Genomic DNA, 23,408 nt, shown 5'->3' with positions numbered 1-23,408 from the left:
TAAAGTCATAAGGGTCACTTTAGGATCAAAGCGAACAATATCTAATTGCATACCTCGATGTAGGTCTTTGTTTATTCGACCGTGTAAGAAGTATCAGTTTATTTGGCATAATAATATTGTGAGATATAATGAAGATCTTGTATCAACATAAACAGATGATTGTGATATGTCAGATCCCATTATATAAGAAAAAAAAAGTTTCTAACACTATATATCTATGAACTCTTATTAATTTTATAGATATGTTTTATAACTATGAAGACTTTTTAAGCTTAAAGTAGATAATATCTCTACATTTAGAAGTGGATTGTTACAAAAAGTAAATAAGAAAATGAAGATTCTAATCTGAATCATAAAAGTCTAAAACAATTTTTCTCTCTAAAAGAGAATGAAGCTCTCTAAAAAAACTCAAAAAAAATGAAATATCAAATGCTTATTCTACCATTTGTATATAATTTTTATTTTTTATTTTTAAAGTAAAAAATAATAATAACTTTTACATAAAATACAAGAACCATATTAAAGTAATGATTTTAAAAATTATTTACAAATTTTAAATATAAAAAACTTTTTATCATTCCAAAATTTTAAAATTTTAAATTTTGATTTTTAAAAATACAAGGTAAATCTGTAATTTTAAAAAATAAAAAAATAAAAAATATATTCAAACATATACTAAATATGACAACCACTAGCGGAGCCAGGATATGCTCATGGGCAAGTGATCACCATATAAAAATGGTACGTTTTTTTATTTCCTCTTGGTTTCCGGAGGGGAGGGAGGGGATCACTTGCCCATATCAATTTGTATTCACCATATAAAAATGGTACGTTTTTTATTTCCTCTTGGTTTCCCGCTCCTATCATTCTCCTCCACGTCTCTCATCTTCCATTTTAGCTCCCATGAGTAATTTTGTCAAGCTTTTGGGTGACTCTCACAACAAGTCTCCATTGACTCCAACAACTCCGACAACATTTCTTTCACGTTATGTTTGGTACCGAAAATTTGAGGGACAATTGTGATTTGGATCCATTAGGACCAAAAATTAAGTTTTGGTATATATAAATTGCATAATTGATGAAAATAATATAAAATATGAAAATACCAATATACCATTTAAAACTATTTTTTACCATAATATTTGACAAACTTTTTATTTTAATTTTTTAATAATTATTTTGAAAATTTATTATTTTTAGAAAACTATTTTTTTTTAAAATATATTCTAAAAATGCATCATTTAAAAAAAACTAACATAGTTTTAGTTATTTTTATATACACAATTTTTAAAAATATATATATTTTCCAAGATATTTGATTTTTAAATAATAATAATAATAATTTATTTTTATTTTTTTTGAGAAAGGGTGTATTTTTTTTCCAACTCACTAAATTATATTATATTTTATTAAGGTTTACAAATGGAATAAAATTTAAATTAATGTTTTTCTATTATCTTTTTTTCATAGTGAGCAAAGGTTATTTTTGAAAAAATAAAAAATTCATATTCTTTTTCTCTATTTTCACACTTTCTTTAGGTCTTGAGCTTAAATGACTTTCACAACAAGTCTCCAACACACTTTCTCTAGGTCTTGAGCTTAAATGACCCTCACAACAAGTCTCCATTGACTCCAACAACTCGGACAACATTTCTTTTACGTTATGTTTGGTACCAAAAAGTTTAGGGACAATTGTTTTTGGACCCAATTGTCCCAAAAATTTAAAGGAAAAATATAAGAAAAAAAATATAAAAAGAAAAAAGAAAAAAAAGACAAAAGTGAAAAAAAAAAAAATAGATTTAAAGTCCATAAATTAGGATCACATATCACTTCAAATTCATTTTACTTATTTTAACTTTTTGATATTAAGACTAGATAATTTGAAAATATATGAGTTTCTCATTAATTTTAATTATATTTGATTTTCTTTAGTATTTTTTTTTATAGGATAATGAAATATGAGAAAATCATTTTCCTTTAATATTTTTCTTTCTTTCTTTAGTACTTTTCCGATAATAAAACATAATCTTAAATATTCTTAATATTTCCTTAAATTTTCAAACCTAAATGTACATATTAACTTCAAATGAAGATTTAAAATAAATTTACCATTTATAAGATAATAAGTGATAAGATAATTTATCATTTGTTAACCAAATATTTCACATTTCATTTAATCAGCCAAACATATTCTAAGCTTTTAAATAAATAGTTTATGTGGTGAAACCTTTTTGTAAATAGCACTTCAAAGTGCTTTTCTAAATTTTAAAGATATTTGTTTTAAAAGATTTAGCAAATATTTTGATGTTTTTAAACAAGTGTTTTTCGAATCATGATAATCTTTAAATCCAAACTTTATAACATTTTCAGGAAAATTTAATCTCCAAATCGCAAACTCTATATTACAAATATCTTTCTCAACTAAAAAAAATCCATCATTCTATTTATTTTCTTATCAATATAGTGATAATTATAAATATTTAGGTCCGCAAAATATCAAGCATTATTAACTTAATAGAACTAGGAATACTACTCTTTTTATTATTACAATCTATCACTATTTTTTAATCATTTTCAACTCAACAACTCATTACTCTTAGCAATTAGTATGTAATTTCTTATCTAAATGTCTACTTGCAATCATTTTTATAATTCCATCAGATTCTTAAATTACCCATCCCGAAACACTTTTATTCCTTACCCTATCCATCAAAAGTAACTTTGACTTCATTGATTAGAGGATCCATTAAATTCATTTTGTAACCACTTGTGGGGCATTATGCCATTTTCATTTTGTAACTTTCTTAGTAATGAGAAAGAGACTAGGATAATTCTTCCCGAAACACTACCTGATTTATATGAACTCATATATTCCACACAATAATGACAAGTTTTTTATAAGATGGTTGAAAAATTTACAATTAATTTTGTAATATTTATACACCATTTCAAGACAAGATAAAAATTCAGACGTATGATAATTAAACTTCATAGATCCCATTCTTCGAAAAAATGTCATTTTCTTAAAATATGGTCAATATTTTTAATACTTTGATAGCATAGATGACAAATGTTAGTCCAAAAGCAAATTTTATCATCATGATCTATGCATCATGTTAGCCCAACCCCAAATTTTGGTTGATTCTATCATATGAGATTAGGAATGGAACTTGGCCAAATGGCAACTAGCCAAGTGGGCTACCCCTACTTGGCACTTTTTGTTGAAAGCTCTCTAAATAAATAAAATTTTATAGAATTTCATTTACCCAAAATATCAAAAACATATTCTAGGAAAGATGGGGGTGAACTTGAATTGGATCCTCCACTTTCATTTCAAAAGTGAAATGTCTTCATCAAGAGTCAGGATGCCACCACGTGGACGGTTGCAAATCAATGCATGAACATTTTTGGATTTGCCGCGCTTCTGTCACTACCAAACAAAAAATTAAAAAATCAAATCAAAATTCCCTTTATCCACTTTCATCAAATTCCTATCCATTTTTCTTAAATTTTATAATCAAATCAAATCAAATCCCACTGATCCATGTCTCGTTCCTCAATCATCGATCTTACCTCGTGTTTTTTTTTTTTTCTCTCTCTCTCTCAAATTTCGGTAATCTTCTTTGAACTTTGGCTTGGATTCTGCGCTGTAAGTTTTTGCTTTTAATTGTCCAATTATTGAAGAATCAATTATTCTACGTTGTGAAATGGACGATGAGTGAAGTTTTCACGTATAGTCTAAGAAATCAGCGATGCCGGAATCGAAGAAGCCAGAGTTGGACCCTTTGCTGAGGGATCTCAGTGAAAAGAAGCAAATTTTTCGGCGGAACGTTGTATCTTTGGCGGCCGAGCTCAAGGATGCTCGGGCTCGCCTAACTTTACAGCAAGAATCTTGCACTCGCGAAACCCTAACGAGACAGGTAAAGCATTTGGTGGTTCTTTGTATTTCAGTTCCTTCTTTTGTTCAAGAAATATTATCAGTGCAATCTTTGTGGTATTGGGTTGATTTGGATTGGGGATCAGTACAACCTTAGTGGCATTGGGTTGATTTGAATTAGGGATCAGTGCAGACTAGATTGTATTGGGCTGATTTGGGTTTGAGGGTTTCTGTGCAGGTTGTGGAGAAGAGGACAAGTAGTATGGAGGATGAGATTTGCCAATTGCATAAAAAGCTAGAGGAGAGGAATTACCAACTGGAGGCTTTCGCATCCGATGCAAACAGGGTTAGATTCACTGCACTCTCAATTTGTATCTTATTTATATTTTGTATCTGTTGCAGTATTGCATGAGACAGGTCCGGTCTGGTGAAAGTATTGTTTTAATCTTCTGTTTTGACTTTTGAGTGACTGCAATTGATAGTTGAATCCTGCAAATGTTGTTAATCCCCTTGGTTCTCGTTTGAAATGATTTGCTTCCTTGTGTCGAGTCGTGATTTCGAGTTTTTGGCTCCAGATCTATTTCCAATCATTCTTAACTATAGCTTCTCAGTTTTGAATTCCAAGAACACATTTGGCCCAAAGCAGTGGCAATTTAGTAACCCAGAAACCTTACCATGAAATGGAATTGGCACAACTGGAACTGACCGAATTGCAACCTTGATTAATACTGTAAATCTTAATTGAATTTTTGCATATGGTGATAAGCTTATGTGAACTGCTTTCTATAACCTTTGAAAGTTGCTTTTCTGTCTTGATTTGTCATGCACTATTGGTTTTTAAGCATTTACAGACAAAAGGTTGAAGAAAGTGGGTTACATCTCTTATTGTATACTGCCTGTATACGTAGTGTGTACCCCCTGTTTTTGGCATTTTCTTAATTCAATCTGCCTTTGTCTATCAAAAAGAAAGAAAGTGGATTACATCTCATTTTTGAGGTCCCCACACTCTCTAAACTCTGTTGATCCATGATTGACAACAACATCTACTGTTTCCATGATCTGGTAGTAGGTTGGCCTCCCTGTGTTTGCACAAACTGTGGTAGCCCCTTTTGATGTGTAAAAAGCATGAACAGCATTTGGGAAATATGCTGAAAATGGATTGTTTCTGGTTGTAGTATTTTTTGCTCCATTCCTTTTAAGTTCCCCGTTATGATACAATTTCTTCATAACATCCATGATCGTGTTTTATTTGGCACAGTTTCTCAAAGAACTGGATGATATCAGATTGCAGCTTTCGGGCACTCGAGCAACTGCTGATATCAGTGTATGTTCAGCTCAATCGGCACAGCTTCAATGTTTGGCACTGGCAAAGGAGTTAAATGAGAAGAATAGTGCGTTAAAAGAGCATGAGGATCGTGCCAATAGGCTTGCAGAGCAACTAAACATGCTGCACATTGATCTTGAAGCAAGGGAAGCTTCACAAAAGCAACTGAAAGATGAAGTTCTGAGAATTGAGAAAGATATTATGCAAGCAGTTTCCAGAGTTGAGAAAGGAAAGAACTGTGAATTAATGAAAATCTTGGATGAGGTCTCTCCAAAAAATTTTGAGAAGATCGGTGGATTTTTAACAATGAAGGATGAAGAAATAGGCAGATTGAGGGATGACATTAGGGTCCTCTCTGCACATTGGGAGCGTAAAACTAAGGAATTGGAGTCTCAGGTTTGCTTCTAACCTGTTGTTTTGGTGCATTCTTTACTTTCACACAAACAGTAAATCTTCGAGTCTAACCTTTGGCCCCTCCATGCCATAGTTGGAGAAAAATCGAAGAGCTGATCAGGAATTGAAGAAGAGAGTACTGAAGTTGGAATTTTGTCTTCAAGAAGCTCGGTCACAGACAAGAAAACTCCAAAGGGTATTATCTCATGAGCCCTTAATAATATATACATACATATATATATATATATATATATATATATATATATACACCCACACACACATATTCCTAGGTCTGTTAACCAAGTTTGAGCCAGTTGTCTCACAGTGCTACAGGAGGTATTCATTTTCTCGTTGATTGCTGCTTCATTCATCCTTCCTGTGATTTTTGAAGGCACTTCACCCAATTTTCCTGTAGGGAGTCCAAGAGAACAAGTATTCATAGGCAATTGAGCAATGAACCAATACCCAACTAAAAATGTTTATCCAACTAGCATTCTAGTGGGGAAAAAGACATTTCCACCCTGCACAATGATATCTTTGTAATTTGTATTAATCCAAAACGTTAAATCTATGAATACCAGACGTGAGGTCATCAATTAATTCAGACTTATTTTGGAAATTAGTTTTCAGAGAAAACTTGATTTTTTAGCCAAGTCGGTGCCTAACATGACTTAGTGGTGTCAAACTTCCTATAGCTTTTGCTAATGATGTGAAGTATTGTGGTCCATTTTTAATCCCCTGTCCTTGCTGAAGCTTGGTCAAACTTTGAGATTACTTTTGCAAATTCCTCTGTTTCTGATTTATACTTTCTGACAGATCGAAGAACGGAGGGACAAAGCTCTGAAAGAAATTAGAGAACAATTTGCAACAAAGCAACGGGAGACAGCTGATATTGCAGAGAGACAGAATTTCTGGGAAAGCTCAACCTTCAAGATGGTGGTCTCTATGTCAATGTTAATCCTTGTTGTATTTGCAAAACAGTAGTTACACTTGATTCAGTCTCTGTTTTGTGCAAAAAATATAGTAGAAGCAGAGATCAAGTTACATATCTCCGCTTGTTTAACAACAGTATAAATGGCTAGGCATTATAAAAAATATGAACAGAAAATGTTTCATTCTAGGATATTTAAGGACTAGGGTTTGGAGAGGAAGCTGCTGCAGAATCTTTTCTGTGAAACAAATATTAACATATCAATCTCAAGTCTCAACCACACAAGCTTGTTCCTACCATATGTGTGGGTGCCAGGATTGTTGTAGATGCTGATATAGCCCTCTGATGCCAGAATTTATTGTAGATGCTGATATTGCTTTGTGATCTAGATTGAACTTGCTACATTTTGGAAACTCTGTCTGCAAGTTTTGTTCATTTTGTCATTAAGCTCAAATGTCATCAGTTATATGATTGAGTACAAGTCCAACTGAGCATAAGGAGATGATAATCTCTTCAATATACTAAAGCAAGGCAATTTACAAAGCTCATACCCCAACAAAAATGAACCAAGCATTAGGAGGGAACATGTTAGAAAAAACCAGCCTTCATTTGCATCCTCAAATTAGATTAAGCTAAAAACACAAGATGCTCTGCAAAGAATGATATTTCTTCACATAAATAACTGGGTTTACAGAATCATGTTCTAAACATCAAATAAAATGCTCATACTAACATTGTTCTCATTTGTTTCTTTGCTTCTAGAAAATAAAATGCCTATTACTGAGAGTGAGTGTAAGTCATATTAACAGCCATTCATCATGCTGTGTGCCCACTAAGCTGGCGCCCAAGATGAGACATCCTCAAGGAAGGAGGAATTAGGGGTGCTTCTTCATCCGCATTTGAGTCTGAAGCAGAACCATTCCAACCATTCTTTCCTCCATTGTTGCTGTTATTACCAACGTTGGCTGCAAATAGATCGGATGACCTTTTCTCTGTTTTTAGGTCCTGCATTATTAGACAGGTAAAAGTGGGAAATGGAAACCTTGCAATATCCACCAGTTGTTTGTGATTACAGCAATTGACCAGTGACTTATGAAGTATGATCAGCATAACAAATTAGACAATTTTTAGATTTTGCTAATGTTAAATAAAATTCATAGGCATAGCACATTAAAATTATTTGCAGCTAAAAATGACTAATTACACAATCTTCTGAGCAAAATTTAGGAAGAAAATGATAAAAAGAAAAAAAAAAAAAAAAAAAAAACTTTTAGAGTAATAAATATTAACATCCACAACTGAAAAGAGAATAAACACAATCAACTTGATGATACCAAAAACTGTATAAAAGACTGACCTTTACTCTTTCTGGGATACCTTCAGTAGGTTGAGATGCACGGCCTTCCCTGATCTTCAAGTAGTTATACATGACAACACCAAATAAAGCTGTAGGAAAATAATAACAACAATAATAACTTTAATGTAAATTTGGAAAATAATCCAAAATTTCCAAAATTCATAAAAAAAAAAGTTACCAATTGCATAGCCGATAATGTTAAGCCCTGTTATTACGGATTCAGGAAATATAACAGTTGACAGGGCAATTAGTATCCAGTCCTTCAAAACACCAGCAACTCGGATGGTTACTGCTCCAGTTCTACCAATTACTAAGAATATTGAGAAATTCAGGGCTAGAGCACAAACAGCATTCGAGAAAAATATCCAGAAACTGAACTGATTCTGTGAAACTTCCATTCCAGGCTTCTCCAGTAAATACCAAGGAACAAAGAGAAACACAAAACTGCACATGACAACAGATAAGATAAAAGAATCTCAGCTGAACAGGAACTCATGCCTAGTATTTATGTACAAGGAAAACAGGCATGAATGCATGATCATCTCAATAGACATGTCACTTTTTCAGGTTAATGCATCAGGAATGCGTTTTAAAGTTAAGTGGATTCCATTAGACAAATAATTGGAAATCATAGTTGCCTTATTCTCAGACAGAAGTTCATTCATATTGTCGTTCCATTCCTTGGAATTCAAGGACTATAAACATGAAGAAACTGATTCTTTCTCATTCCTTGGAGTTTATGTATACACATAAACATATACTTGATGCCTCAAAGAACTGAATTTTTATATATAACTCAAAAATAAAAAATAAAACAATAAAATACCTGCAAGGAGCTATGTAATATAAGCTGGTAATAGGATTTAGTGTTAAGCCCTTTTTTTGAAGAAGAACTTGGGTTAAGACCAGCCTAAGAGCTTCAGCAAATATTCCCGTAACCTGGTACAGTGTGCCCACTACATTAAAATGAATTTCCCCATACGAGGAAATGACGACTCCAACACTGACCAGCAGCATGTTCAAGAAGACGTCACACCTTAATTTGTCAGTTCCACAGACAACAGCCACAAGAAATGTTGCCACAGGCACTGTGAAATCCCAATTCAAAGCAAACGCATTGTCATTTAGTAGTAATATATAGCACAGAAATTAGCTCAGGAAAAAGTGAAACAACATTATAACATACTTAGGGCTTTGAGCATCTGGATGAAGGCCACAGAAATGTGCAAATAGGCCGTGTTACCAAACCTGTATTTACACGATAAGACATTTATACTTGAAACAAGTAGCAGGATCAACATCACCACATTGAAAATGCTTGGGATTCAATAACTCAATACAGGAAAATTGTGTAATCAGATAAATCTTTATAGATGGAAAAAATTCCAAAAAGAGGTGGGTGAGAATAGGAAAGGGGAAAATCATGAAGCCTGTTTACTGATTAGAGATGAATATTCAAGAAGTTTATATAATCCAGAGAAACAAAAAAAAAAAAAAAAAACCACTAGCTTTTTCCGGTTTCTTTGCATGGAAGATGGTACAGGGATTTGACAACAGTAGCCATAAGAAATCTGACAAAATAATATTAATTCCAATGCCATAATATACGGTCCATTAGCTAGTTTCTCAAATTTAATGTATGCTTACACAATATTCAGGACTCCCATTACAAGAAAAATAGAACCTCCTGTAGTATACAAAATAAGCATCGTAGTTAAGTACAGATGTTTCATTCCTCTCCACATTAATAGAAGCAGAGAAATGGATATCAATTTAAATTCTCACATAAAATAATAATACTGCTAATAAAGGTGCAGTGTAGAAAATGACCCTATTTGACAGTTTACATCACTAACACCAAGAAATTGAATAATTAGGAATCTTGATTAACCACCAAGCAACTAAAGTAGCTAAAGTGGTGATAAATCCCATTAGTAAAATGAGGGAACACCACAAAACATTTTATAATACAACGATGATGGCAGTCTTTCATCATGCAGAAGCCCTTATAGGGAGTATTCAAATCCCATAGGTAACCAGCTTATGGCACAAAGCAACAGTCTAGCAAGCATATTGATTAAAATATATTGACGAAAACAAAGTCAATTCTTTCAAACTCAAGTTTGCATCCTGTTATCAAAAGAACTATTATATTTTTGATGGATGGAACATGATAGGTTAGGTTAAAATATAACTCTAGTTCCACCACACTAAGTGCTTACCATAGGCTTGCTGCAAAGAAGGCACTAATAGGAATCACACATGTAGCATATCTGCATACCCAGAGAAAAATTTCAGAGAAGGAAATTTGGACGAAATGAAAAAGGGAAGTGCATGTGATTGGTCTTACATTTCAAATGTCATCTTGACAGGTGATACAACCTGCACCAAATAAAAGAATCAAACTCTGTTAGTTATGGAACAGAATATATAATATGTTTAGGAAGACTATGCATGAAAGGAAAAGAAAAAAAAAAAAAAGAAAATGTAAAATTGTCAAACAAAATAATTTTTTCAAGCTCATGAAAACTGCACAACATAGATGGTGAAGCAAGAACTTGGGCATAATTTGCCCTCCTCACATATACACAAGTACAACCCATGAAAACAAAGTGCCACGTGCAAAACATGGGTGTATATATACAAGTTGAAGAAAGAGTAGGAAGAATATAAAATGCAAGGAAAAGAAAAAATGGATTGCTATTTGTATTTGGAAAGCTTTCTCTAGTAAAAAAGAAACATATTAGTACCAAAGTCATTTAGATGAGAAAATGTAGCCGGAACAACAGCAAATCCAGCAAGAAATAATAAACAATCCATTAGGTGAACAGAATTACAAGTTCCAACAGGTCATACCTTCATCACACGGATAAGGAAGAATGCCACTGCACCAGAAAATCCCATATGAATCATAGTAAGAGTTATTGGGTATGGAAAATTGAAGTACTTTGGGGAGAGGACCCACTGCAGATGAGCAGAAGCAGAAAACACGTGTTATTTACTTGGATGGGTAAAGGAAGTTAACTAATATTCAACAATATGGCAGGCCGAACACATTAGTAATGAGATGAACATTATCGTGCAGAAACAAGCAGCAAATATAATTGAAAGAATCTGGAAATGGACCAAATCAAGCCCCCATATGTCAGGCCAACCAGAGCCAGGAACAGCCTACTAGGCTGCAACTACAACACATTGAATGGAAATAATTCTACAAGAAAACATCCATTACATATACAAGACATGCCAGGGAATTAAGCAAAACTGAACTTAGAGGCATTATTATCCTCAACAAATGCAATCTTAGGTTATGATGCAGCACCTACTTCTATGACATAGATTGGGCCGTTCGGCTTTCTTGAGCGCAGGCTAGTCTTCGGCTGAGCCCAACTAAACCCATGGGGAACAAACCTAGTGATGGACCAAAAACTTTACTATTTAAATTGTAATCAGCCATCAAGGAAGGATATGACTGAAATCACTAAGCTTCAAAGGAAAAACTGAAACTGAAAACTAGCTGCTCCATATCATTGAGAAATGAACTGTGCACCTATAAACAACCTAAACAAGATCCCCAAGCAACTCAGGACAAATAACACTGAACTTCCATATATATATATATATATATATGCCTAAGTGGATTGAAATGAAGGAATGACTGTTATTCTAGATCAATACCCAAACAATACAATATTTCTGTAGGATTTAAACCTTGATTTAATAGAATTGATTTCTGTGAATAAGAAACTGAACTGCCATTTGTAAAATATCATATTATGGCTTAGTAGATTGAATCAACGGCAGGATTCCATATCAATGCCCAAATAATACATAATTTGTATAGGACTTTGACCATAACAGTGTTCATGTAAAGTAAACTATGCAATGCCAAAGTAAGGAAAGGCATGATAAATACATAACCAAACCCCAATAGTTCCTAATTACACAATAAGTCAATTTAACAAGGGTTCATGGACATGGAAATCTTCGTCCAATAATAGAAAGATATAATTGGATGATAAGTTGTTGGAATTAATAAAACCTAGGATAATATAAAGTTAAAAATAAATAAATAAATAAACACCAAGAACATGGCGGGGAAAAAACAAGCAAAGCCAAATAGTGGCTCACATCATAGATAAGTTAGCATGATGATACATTACCTTGTTGTACAAAATAACTCCTGATGAGAGCAGTATGTAAACTAGAAGGTATAAGTAAGTCAATAAAAGTTGTTTTCCAACCATGGTGTCTGCCTACTATTTCGCACAACAACTCTTTCAGTAGCAATTCCTGGCTAGCCAAATATCTATGACCATGAGCTTTTCACTTGAAACTGGAAATGAAAGGGCTCTAGGCATGTTTCAGCAGAAATCTGTTGTAGTCTTAGCCCCCTCAAGGGCCTTCACCAATAATCACCAATATACTGGTTGATTTACTCAAATATCATCACAGTTATTCTGATATGCAGAATGCAAAAACCTGAAAAATAGGAAACAAGGAAAAAGAATAGAGGTCAGTGTAGCTGCAATCTTTTTCATGCAATTGTTCACTTGAAGTATATAAAAGGCAAGAAAATAAATACATTAGAGTTAACAAATGTAGTTTGGCAAGAAAATAATAAAATGGGTATCACACAAAAAGTTCAACAGAAAATTGCCACACAAGAAATTTCCAAACCAATGAAATGTCAACTGCTTGAAGCTCAAAACAATTAAATCCAAAGCATTAGCGCTTACATTTAAGCAGAGAACGCCAAACCAGTGAAATGCCAATCACTTCAAGATCAAACTAGTCTCGGAGCGCATTTACATGGATAATGCGACAATTGGGTACACGACAAGCGGATAACACCAAACCAATGAAATGCCAATCACTTCAGGATCAAAAGAGTCAAATTTGGCGCACATTTACACGGATAATGCAACAATAGGGTACACGACAAGGAGCTTACATTTGGATCCTAATATAACAGCCGCCATGCATGGGTTTGTAAAATGGTTTAAGGAATTAGGGTAAAAAGCTCTGTTTTGGTGGGTAATCATATGGATTTTCCTTTTGGAGAAATTCATGCTGCAATTCTAATAGAGCTGACACAGTGCAGGAGAAGTCTTCACACAAAACGAAGCCCTCATTCCCTTTAGAGAATTAGGGTAAAAACCTCTGTTTTGGTGGGTAATCATATGGATTCTCCTTTTGGAGACTTTCATGTTGAAAATCTGACAGAGCTGTCACAAAGCATGAGAAGCCTTCACTCAAAACGAAGCCTTCATTCTCAGTCCCAAACCTCAAATCATCATCACATTCAATCAAATCTCATAAAAAAACAAACTCTAAACGACAATGTAGTGCTTGATTTGCAAAAACAAAATTACAATATCAAAGAGATTTTCCAGAACCTCGAATTTCGGTCAACAGTGAGTCTCGTTTCATTCCATTCATTACAACTGACTCCATTTCGTCAACTCAGTTCAACACAATCCACCACTTCGAAAATGTATTCAGATTCCAAAAACAAAAAGAACGAAAAAAAAAAAGGAAATTCAAACTAAACAGCATCACATGGCGAACAAACAACCATAACATCACAATGCAAATAAATCAAGAACTCAAAATCAGACAACGATCACTATTTATTAAAAAGAACGAAAAGTTCTCACCCTGGAAGAACCCTAGTGGGTGGAGAAGCTTCACAGATCGCAGTGGGAAGAGAGCAGAGAGAAAAGGAGAATATGAAGATAAACAGAAGAAGAGACGGAAGCAGTTTCACACGGCAAATCTGATGAGAGCGAGGAAGAGATCGGACCAATTTTCACACGTCAAATCTCATGGATTTTCCCTAATCTCTACTGCCACCACCGAATTCCCAATGACCAATTTTCCGAGACTAAACAAGTGTTTCTTCTCTCTCAGCCTTTCTACTCCAGAAAACCATCACCCAAACGACGTCGTTTTGGCATGCCCTCTTTACGTCACACCTGTGTTGTGTCCGGGACAAATTTCTAGAAGAAAAAACCAAAGAGAAGCGAACTCGGCACCTTTGTGCTTTAGTGGTTGAGGTCGGTCCAAATGAATACCCATCATCCTTTCCCTCATCGCATTCAATGTTTTTTGTCAAAGCAAAAGACTTACCATAAAACGTAAATGCAAATATCATTATAGGATTGGTTGGAATATTTAAGGTTACGAAAATTTGAGAGATTTAATGCAACAAAGTTGGAAAATCCTTTTTCATTTGTACTTTAATTTTTTTTTAATTAAATGTATATAATTCATTGCATGAAATGTTGTGGGTTTGGGGGTCTGATATTGGCTATAGGCTATAGCCCACCCAAGGAAAGAAAATAAACAAAAAGCCATGGCTATGGCCACAAGGTGGCTGCGGAAGAAGACTACTGCAGAAATTGGAGTTTTGCAGCCCTTGGTCATCATCTTCATTATGACATGATAATCTAAATATGGAAGAAGCAAGATCTGCATACACGCGTCTTAGCTTATGTTTGTTTGTTTGTGGGTAGTGGGGAGTCAAATCTACAGATCCAACAATTGCCCACATGATTTGCATAAGAACAAAATCTGAGTGGGAAACCGGGCAACCTTCTGTCACAGTCACAGCTTATGATAAATAAGGAGAAACTGCAAATCATTTCAGGTGGAGATGGCATGAAAGAGGAGAGAAGAAGAGAGGAGAGTGAGAGAAGAAGAAACTGATAAAGCCCAGATGAGCCAAAAGAACAACCTTACACATTATGGACAAATCAAATACAGTATAAATAATGAAATCATATGGAACCTAGTGCAGTCAAAATCTACAATCTATGGTTTCTGAAACAATCCTCATTTTTTGTTTCCCAAGATAATCTACCATCAATCGTTTCTCAAACAATCCTCATATTTTTGTGCATGATAATCTAACATCAGTCATTTCTGACACAATCCTCTTTGAATTTTCTGTGCATGCACACACCCTTGCAGAGAGAGAGAGAGGTGATGGGGGGAGATTCACATGTTTGGTACTTCACCGGAAGGTCCAGGCCGGGCATTTAATAGAGGCTGGAGAGCTTTAACAACAATGCTCATGTTTGGCCGGAAATCAGCTTCGTATTGCACGCACAAGGCAGCAACAGCAGCCATCTGTATCCAAGACAAAAGGTATAGCCACAGCAGGTTAATGGCAGATAGAATATAACAGATTAAGATGTTCTACAATCGTATTCATCTTGGTCACAGTAATAAAAAGCATACTCTGAGAAGCATACTGGGTGGGATTTGGGGTTCCAAATGCCATGTCCTGTCCCTATGGACAGTTGCAGCTTACCATTTGCAGCAGTACCCGATATCCATATAATTATTTTATAGTAGGATTCAATTAACATAACCAGCAAATTACTCCTCATTTGTAAATTCCATGATAGTAATAGAAATTTAAAGCTGACATGTGGATCAAGTACCATGCATGCAGAACTACCTCCATGGTTACACATCAAACAATTCACAGAACCTTTCTTAAACATTGAATCCTCTCTAAAAGGTCCCACCAGGAAAGACATGAGATCATGTGAGAAAGAAAAAAAAGTAAGTAAAATTACAAATCACAGTATATCACCCGAATGTATATTGTCTGTGCGCTACCACCCTTCGTTATTTATAAAGAAAATCATTTACAGGAGTGCAGATGTGCATAGAACTATTTTGAAGTGTGGCGAACCATAATGTATTCATTAACAGTATCATAAGTAAAGACATACTCATAAATGGGGAGAATGACCAACGAAAATATTAAACTGAATTGCAATATATAATCAATGCACCATCTCCAACAAACAATAAAAATATAACTGAAAAATTAAGTGCAGGATGTACCTTGGCAACTGCCTTGGGAGGGTAGTCTTGTCCTAGTCTTGTATCAACACACTGCCTAACCTTGTCTTCACTTAGTTTTGGTGTAGCCTAAGATGTTTAAAACTTCCAGCATCAGTGTGGACGCAAACAAAAAGAAAAATGTCTCTGCATCTCAATATTTTGAAAAAACTAGTGCTCATTCACAGAAAGAAACTTAGAAAAAAATCCTTACCCATGTTACTAAACTCTGCTGCCCACGAGGTAACGTATGATCAACAGGTTTACGTCCTGTCAGAAGCTCAAGCAGCACAACACCAAAGCTATATACATCACTTTTTGCATTCAGCTGTCCAGTCATTGCATATCTGCCAACCACAATACAGTGAGGCAAAGTACTAATGTTAATATAAGCTTGGTTTTTTCCCCGTAAGACAAGGAAAAGAAAATGAAAACTTGGAGCCTTTCAACTTGTTGAGGTTGGGATCACTATGATAAATCCCAAGTTTTCTTTTCTTTTCCTACAGTTTCTCAGCAATTAGGTGGGCATTGCTGCTTTTTATGTACTCATGGAAATTGGAATGCTTAATATAATTGTTGAATGACATCCTAAACCCATGATTACCTAAGCTGCTCTCATTTTCACATATTTGAGGTCAGTATGTGTGTATCTGTGAGTGATTTTGGTCTTAAGGAATCATGACAAAACTTACTCAGGAGCATGATAACCAAAGGTTCCAAGAACACGGGTGGAATGAAGTCGTGCTGCCATATCTGGAGCTTGATTTGACAAATCAAAATCAGCAATTTTAGCAACATCATCATCAAAGAGTAGCACATTGCTGGACTTAATGTCACGATGGATGATGTGAGGTGATGCCTTCTCATGCAGATAGTCAAGCCCTCTTGCAGCTCCTACTGCAATTTTTACCCGTTGTGCCCATGACAGAATGGGCCCAGGTTGTGCTCCTTTAACTCCCTTCCTCCCTGCATTTAGAAATCAAACCACTTAAATCATACACAAACAATAAGAAACATATTGTTCGCATTAAAGTGAACAAATAAATATCTCCAGAGTCCTATAAAAGATTGGTTAACTATGTTTTTGCCTAGTAATAATCTCCTAGACAAGGCTGTTGATCAACTGAAGAAATGATATTTGACTGAATAAAGCAGGCAATGTGAACTCCAGCTATACATGGACTTTATTGCTTGACAAGAATAACACAAACAATAACCTGATGTCATGCAAATGGATTTCTGCTGGATTAAGTCACCTAAAGTACAAAACCAAAACAGTATAACATAGTTTCACATGGCCATTCAAGCATCCTAATCAGAAGAAAGCAATAGTAATAAGCTGCCTGCTCGTCCATGTAAAGAGAGCTCTTCAAGTAAGTCTCAACATGAAAATGCATTAATGGAAACTGAGAAATATTTGATATCTAATTTGGTATAAACAGTAATTATTCTTACTCAAGGCACATGAAAATGCCCCTGTATGAATCATAATCACTCAGCTAGAAATATCAAACGTATTATTAGGTTTTCAATTTGTACCATTGATCTTGAACATAACTTACCATGAAGAATGTCATGAAGAGATCCATTAGATGCAAACTCATAGGCGAGAATACGAGAACCTCCATCAACACAATAACCAATCAATTCAACAAAATTGTCATGTTTCAGCCTTGATACCATGGATACCTGTAAATCCATAAATCAACTGAAGAATAAATCTGAATTCATGGCATGAATTCATGAGGCGGAAATTATAATAGTTCATGGTTGTCATCCAAACCTGGGCTAAGAATTCCTCGTCAGGTTGTTTGCTGGCATCTAATTTTTTGATTGCTGCAGCCTGCCCATTTTTCAGAAGCCCATAATACACTCTTCCATATGAGCCCTCTCCGATCAGAGCACTTGTTCCAAAGTTATCTGTAATTTCCTTCAGTTCATCGAATGGAATGGGAGGGACTGCAATAGGCTGGACTTTAACTGCTTGAGTTCCCTTTGGTGCAGGGTCTGTGTGACGATAACCTCCATCATTTCCTGCGTGATGAACTTCAACTCAGACAGGACAAATTCATACAGCTAAAATTCAAATGTTGAACCAAAGGAATTTTTATTGTGATATATTATGGTTACAAGAGATAGCATAAGAATTGATAACCCATAGTTTGGCTACACAATTACCTGCTGGGTTTTTTGCAGCGAATGGATTTCCACTCTCAGGAGCTGTATGGATGTCATCATCTTCACAACAACCAAAGCAACTCATGATTCTTTCCCAAAAGGAAGCTTCCCTCTGATACAGGTTTCCTTTGTTTGAATCAGCAAGAAAAGACACCCTTCAATTTCACAGAAACACACACACACAGAAGAAATAAAAACAGAATGACACCACACCAAAAAAACACTGAAGCTAGGTTTGGTTGGTGGGATACCATTGGCCATGATATATATAATATAAAGGATATCATTTTCGATAATATATGATATCCTTGGATATTATATTTAATGGAAATGATATCCTAAGGTGGTATATGCAATGAGATATGTTATGTTATGAAATTTAGTTTGTAAAATGAAGAAAAAATGAAATGAAATATATATAGTTTTTCAAAGATTGATATTTGCTTAAAATAAAAATTATATCACATTCTAATACGTTTAACAATATTAATGATTAAAATATTTAAAATTTATTAATAAAAAAATTATACTATGTTATTCAATATATATATATATATATATAAATATATTAAATAACACATATTAGTATTATTTTACAATATTTTATAATTTTTTTTAAAATTATTTTCAAAATAAGTGATATAAAAATTTTAAAAAATTAAATTTATGATATATGGAATATTTTCCTCTTATATCTTAACTTGGGATTAACATATATCATATAGAAGGGATATAAAATAAATGATGGATAACGTATTTCACTACCTATTTTATCTCTTGTTTGGTTGAATATAGAATATAATTGATGAGATAATTTATCATATCCCCTTACTAACCAAACATGGGATAAGATATGTTATCCCCTCTCTAATCTTATCTCAAGCTTATATCCAGCCAACTAAACATGACCTAAAAGAGAATGTGAATGTTCATATTATATTTATATGGTCATAGCGGACAATGTCTCCATAAAATCTAAAAGCAAGATGCAATCCAAACCTTGCAATTAGAAATGTGGTACATTTTGTTTTCTTCCACTGATAAGTTTGCCTTCTAGATAAAACAAAAAACCAAGAAATCTAAAAAAGTACTTCTTATCTTGTCATTTTTTGTTTGAGACATGTTGTTGTTAGTCCCTCGACCCAAATAGCATATTGTTCTAGATCTTCTCTAATTCCAAGCCAAAAAACAGTTTAAGAGATACAAATTATTGAAACAAACTCCAACAACACAAACACAGAACAGGGAGTTCTTAAAAGAAAATTAGAAATGTATCCCAAAAAGAGTGGAAATAAAGGCACAAGATGTTGAAGTGACATACAAAAACAACTCAAGACTATAACCAAAATTCTCATTTATCTCTCAAGACGATATTGACAGAGTGCCATCACACAAAGTACAGGGCCAATTCCCTAAGGAAAATGAAAAAAAAAATTTCAGAGAAGTTTTCTCTTTTCAAAGATGAACACAATGCCCACCTTTTTTTTTCCTGGATCATTCTCAATTCTTAAAGAGCTTGCATTTTAAAAAAAAAAAAAAAAACAGGGAATTACTAATTTAACATTTCCTAAAAATGATCCATTTCCAGATTGAAAATAGTTTTCCAATCAGGTTTCCCAATCCCCTAACCAAACATATTTTCAGTGTCATTTCCATTTCTTTTCTCAAACAGCCCCATAATTTCGGCTCCTACAAGCCCAAAGCCCTAGAAATCAAAACCCGCCAAGGTCGAGCTCTCCAGTAAAGTTCCTCATTTCACCAAGTAAAAAAATCAACCCAGTTTAATACCCACCATCCAGATCAACCCAATTATCACTTCCAAAACATTAAAAATTCAAGCCAAACCCAGGAAACAAAACCCAAAAAAATGCCCATCAATCACACCACAAAACCCAAACGATCAAACAACACCCTCATCAAATCCTACACTAGTTTTGCACCAAGAAAACAAAACCCACACGAAAAACGAAACCCCAGTACAAGATCAACTAATCCAATCAAATTCACACCCAACAGCAGTCATAAAATGGCCAAAAACTAAAATTCACAAGCAGAATAATTCGGGTCGGACCTGAAAATCAGGAACTGTACTTGTAACTTGACTTGTCTGAAAACCCCAACTCAGAAGCCGCCGATGGTGCGCGGGATAAGCAAAATGTGTGCGCAGGATTACGGAGACAGACCCCTCTTTTGATTTCTTACTATTATATATTGGATTTTTTGCTTAGTCAGCCTGATATAGCTGGCTGGACATGAGTGGATTGTCAATGTTGGAAATTTCTTTTGAGACTTTAAATGTTTAGACTGATTTCCTGGACCACAAATATTATTCAAATTAATCATGATTTTGTCAATAGTCTTGTCCTAAAAAAGAGATATTTATTTAAATTGTTTTAAATATAAATGCATGATAAATTTTTATTTTGAAAATAAATGATATTTTATTGTGGAAATTATTTTTATTTTTATTTTTATTTTTATTAGCATGGAATATTTTATTATTACTTGATATCATAGATTTTATTCTATATATTTTTTTTAAAAAAGAAAATTATATTTCTAAATTTTTCCCCCATAATTTTTGTGTGTTATTTGTATCTAACCACTGAAATTATTATTATTATTATTATTAGTAAAAAAAGACTTGGGTTTGAAGCATGAGTTCACATTAGGGGCTCTCGGTGTTAGGAGGCCTTGGTTTGACTTAGCTTAAAAGGGAAGAATTCTTCCATTGGGTGGGAGTAGGGCTGATTTGGTATTGAATATTTCCAAGCTCCACCTTAGCCCCTTTTTTTTTTTTCCCAATTATACATATTTTTTTAAAATCCGAAAAATAATAATTATAAATATATTTTCTATAATACAAGATTCAAAAATCATGAAGATTTCAATATAATTTTATAAATTATATTTATATTAATATCGCATTTTTAAAAGATGATTTTATTCTATATTTGTCCACATCACATATTTCTATATATATAAAGTTATTTTTTTTAAAATAAAATAAAATAATCCTCAATTCGAAAACAATAACATCTTCTTTTATATATGTATATAAATAACATTCTCAAAGCATCATCCTTAACAAAAATGCCCTCTCATTTCTTTCCATAAAAATGACGTTCGATTAACATTTATATGCAAATAATCTAAAGATTGAAGGGTATTTAAAAAAATATAGTTATTTTTCAAGTTCAAATATATGGGTAATTAGTTTTATAAAATTGGATTAATTTTATCCCTTTTAATCGATTAATTCTTAAGAAAAAAAAAGGGAAAAATCAAATTAGCATTGGCGGAGCTAGAAAATGAGCTGAGGGACAGGCAAAATATGAGAACATATTTTAGGGGTGCATAAATGACTGAATTTACCATGTGGTGTAGTGGCAATGAAAGGCAAGGGGTTCAAAACCCTCTCACACGAGGTTGGTGGGCTTTGATTTGAGTGAGAAATGGATAGTGTTGTATGAAAATGATTGGGCCTAGCCTTTCCTTTATGAATAGGTCACATGGGCATAGAACTAACAGTTGGTCAAGCCATGGGTTCTTTCTGCGGATCCCATGGGCTGAGGAAAAGGATAAAATTTCGGCTGAGATTGATAGGGAAGGAGATGAGAGAGATGAGAGAGATGAGAGAGCGAAGGAAGGAAGGAAGGAAGGAAGCAATGATGTGTAGGTAGGGAACGAGACAGCGACTTGCTAATTGCCATCCATTTCCATGCCCACTTGGGTGTGGGTGTTTATTTGCCTTGAGTCCCTTGCAAGCAAAAGTACTACGAGGCATCCGTCCCACTCCATACGTTTGAATCATGCAAAGCACTTTGGAAAACAAAGCAAGAATACGCCAAAGCCTACTTGGGGGTGATTTTGTAAAGTGCTTTTAATAGTATTTTTAATAAATTATCATTTTACAAAAAAATAAAATAAAGGAAGAAGAATCTTCCAAGCTCTAATTCAATAACCACTTCAAGTAATCTTTTAAATTTTGTCCCACGTCTATTTTTTATTAAAAAATATAGTTTAAATATTTATATGGATTAAAAATTAATTATAAGCTGAAAAAAGTGTGTTGGTACACACATTTGAAAAAAATAATAATAAGAATTTGAATTTGTAAATCCAAACTTAATATATTTACTTTAAAATAATTAAAAATTTTCGGTAATAACTTTGACGATCTTCACTGTCGGATACTATTTAATGATATAGATATTATCTTTAATAATTCAAATATCATATGTCACGTTAGAAAATGTGAAATTTGAATTACTTCTATCTTCTATTTTATTTTGAAAAGGTATTTGGTAAAACTTAATACTTATTACTTAATGATTTAAGTTAATGTTAAATTAAATTATATTTAAGTTGTTGACTTAAAACTTATTACTTAATTTTTACTTTAAGTATTAAAATGTTTGATAAAATTGACTTAAAATTTATTATAAATCATTAAATTAATATATTCATTCACATAAATTATAATTAGAGTAATGAGGTTGAATAACAATGGAAGTCGTGAAGTAGTAAAAGAGATTTTAGATATAATTATGGTAAATGAAGATAAAAATGTAAAATGAATATGTGGACTTAAGAAGAAGTTAATTATTTTTACTTATTACTTCAAGTTAGTTTTTATTTTAAGTTATATTATTAAGTTATTTTATCAAACATACTTAATTTACTCAATGATTTAAATTAAATTATTAAATTAATTTATCAAATACTTACTATATGAACAACAAAACTCGTTTTTACCAAAAAAAATTAATAAACTTAAAATTACCTTGAAGGATATAAAATAAAGAAATAAAATAAATAAATTCAATATCTATTTTTGAAAATTTATTTCTCCTTAAGAAAAATTTGATAATACATAAACTTTCCGATCTTATTACATTTTTTTCCCTTGCTTTTTTTCATGATAAATTAAATAAGAGATCTTGGATTCCTTAAAATAATATCAATGAAGATTTGCATTATTGGTATGATTTTACTATAAAGTTAAGGAAATAGAAGGGGAAAAAGGAAAAAAAAAAAGTAAATTTAAATTCAATATATAGTTTCTTATTTATTTTTTTGAAAAAATGAATCTCATTTTTTCTCTCTTGTATAAGGAATAAAGAATTTAATAATATATAAACTTTTTAATTTTATTATATTATTTTTCCTCCCTTGGAAAATTAAGTAACAAATTTCATATTGGTTCTTACCTATTTTTACTCTTTCCTTTAATTCAGTCCATGGTCCAAATAGAATTATGGGGAAGTACAAGAAAAATGATAATGAAAACAATTGAAAAAATAAAATAAAAGTTTCATTTTTTTATTTATATAAAAAGAAAAAAATTTGAAATTGTATAATTTTTTAAATAATTTATATTAAATAAGATTGTTCTTCACATTTTTCTCAATGAATTCAATAAAAGATTTTAAATTATTCAACATATTTTTCTTTCCTTTAATACTTTGCATGTTACAAATATTAC

At 33.0% G+C, this 23,408-nt stretch overlaps 3 protein-coding genes across 6 annotated transcripts; 1 reads left to right on the top strand and 2 right to left on the bottom strand.

The window, feature by feature from the left end:
- The first annotated feature begins 3,440 nt into the window (after positions 1 to 3,440).
- On the top strand, positions 3,441 to 6,938 carry LOC100260673 (nuclear envelope-associated protein 2). 2 transcript variants are annotated; one of them, XM_019221020.2, is made up of 6 exons: positions 3,441 to 3,649; positions 3,738 to 3,920; positions 4,116 to 4,223; positions 5,136 to 5,597; positions 5,689 to 5,790; positions 6,411 to 6,938. In XM_019221020.2, exons 1-6 carry the CDS (start codon positions 3,545 to 3,547, stop codon positions 6,576 to 6,578), a joined length of 1,128 nt encoding a protein of 375 aa, XP_019076565.1. In that variant the 5' UTR covers positions 3,441 to 3,544; the 3' UTR covers positions 6,579 to 6,938. The 2 variants fall into 2 exon arrangements, with proteins under 2 accessions (XP_019076565.1, XP_002280405.1); XM_002280369.5 differs by having other exon boundaries at positions 3,473 to 3,920.
- A 233-nt stretch (positions 6,939 to 7,171) lies between these two features.
- On the bottom strand, positions 7,172 to 14,210 carry LOC100255602 (probable sugar phosphate/phosphate translocator At3g17430). The gene is made up of 10 exons (XM_002280348.5): positions 13,543 to 14,210; positions 12,046 to 12,364; positions 10,739 to 10,846; positions 10,233 to 10,264; positions 10,105 to 10,155; positions 9,069 to 9,130; positions 8,709 to 8,970; positions 8,061 to 8,326; positions 7,883 to 7,971; positions 7,172 to 7,530 (listed from the first exon to the last, which is right to left on the bottom strand). Exons 2-10 carry the CDS (start codon positions 12,127 to 12,129, stop codon positions 7,342 to 7,344), a joined length of 1,143 nt encoding a protein of 380 aa, XP_002280384.1. The 5' UTR covers positions 12,130 to 12,364; positions 13,543 to 14,210; the 3' UTR covers positions 7,172 to 7,341.
- Positions 14,211 to 14,593: 383 nt separating this feature from the next.
- On the bottom strand, positions 14,594 to 20,125 carry LOC100265884 (pto-interacting protein 1). 3 transcript variants are annotated; one of them, XM_059737942.1, is made up of 8 exons: positions 19,992 to 20,125; positions 17,921 to 18,032; positions 17,526 to 17,776; positions 17,305 to 17,431; positions 16,435 to 16,708; positions 15,957 to 16,089; positions 15,746 to 15,832; positions 14,594 to 15,016 (listed from the first exon to the last, which is right to left on the bottom strand). In XM_059737942.1, the coding sequence occupies exons 2-8, from the start codon at positions 18,003 to 18,005 to the stop codon at positions 14,885 to 14,887; spliced, it is 1,089 nt and encodes a 362-aa protein (XP_059593925.1). In that variant the 5' UTR covers positions 18,006 to 18,032; positions 19,992 to 20,125; the 3' UTR covers positions 14,594 to 14,884. The 3 variants fall into 3 exon arrangements, with proteins under 3 accessions (XP_059593925.1, XP_010652309.1, XP_010652310.1); XM_010654007.3 differs by having other exon boundaries at positions 17,921 to 18,046; positions 19,992 to 20,124; XM_010654008.3 differs by having other exon boundaries at positions 17,921 to 18,075; positions 19,992 to 20,117.
- Between the last annotated feature and the right edge of the window lie 3,283 nt (positions 20,126 to 23,408).

The sequence above is a fragment of the Vitis vinifera genome, chromosome 7 (assembly GCF_030704535.1).
Source record: "Vitis vinifera cultivar Pinot Noir 40024 chromosome 7, ASM3070453v1".
Classification (NCBI taxonomy): Eukaryota; Viridiplantae; Streptophyta; class Magnoliopsida; order Vitales; family Vitaceae; genus Vitis; species Vitis vinifera.
This window is presented reverse-complemented; position numbering and strand designations above follow the sequence as displayed.

Coding starts and splice junctions, on each gene's coding strand:
- LOC100260673 (XM_019221020.2), top strand. CDS start 3,545: ATGTCTCGTTCCTCAATCATCGATCTTACCTCGTGTTTTTTTTTTTTT. Junction 3,921..4,115: donor GCGAAACCCTAACGAGACAG/GTAAAGCATTTG, acceptor GTTTCTGTGCAG/GTTGTGGAGAAGAGGACAAG. Junction 4,224..5,135: donor TCGCATCCGATGCAAACAGG/GTTAGATTCACT, acceptor TATTTGGCACAG/TTTCTCAAAGAACTGGATGA.
- LOC100255602 (XM_002280348.5), bottom strand. CDS start 12,129: ATGGTTGGAAAACAACTTTTATTGACTTACTTATACCTTCTAGTTTAC. Junction 10,265..10,738: donor TCCTTATCCGTGTGATGAAG/GTATGACCTGTT, acceptor TATTTGGTGCAG/GTTGTATCACCTGTCAAGAT. Junction 7,972..8,060: donor CATTATCGGCTATGCAATTG/GTAACTTTTTTT, acceptor ATTTTCCTACAG/CTTTATTTGGTGTTGTCATG.
- LOC100265884 (XM_059737942.1), bottom strand. CDS start 18,005: ATGAGTTGCTTTGGTTGTTGTGAAGATGATGACATCCATACAGCTCCT. Junction 16,709..17,304: donor TCTTCATGACATTCTTCATG/GTAAGTTATGTT, acceptor TTCTAAATGCAG/GGAGGAAGGGAGTTAAAGGA. Junction 15,833..15,956: donor AGCAGAGTTTAGTAACATGG/GTAAGGATTTTT, acceptor TAAACATCTTAG/GCTACACCAAAACTAAGTGA.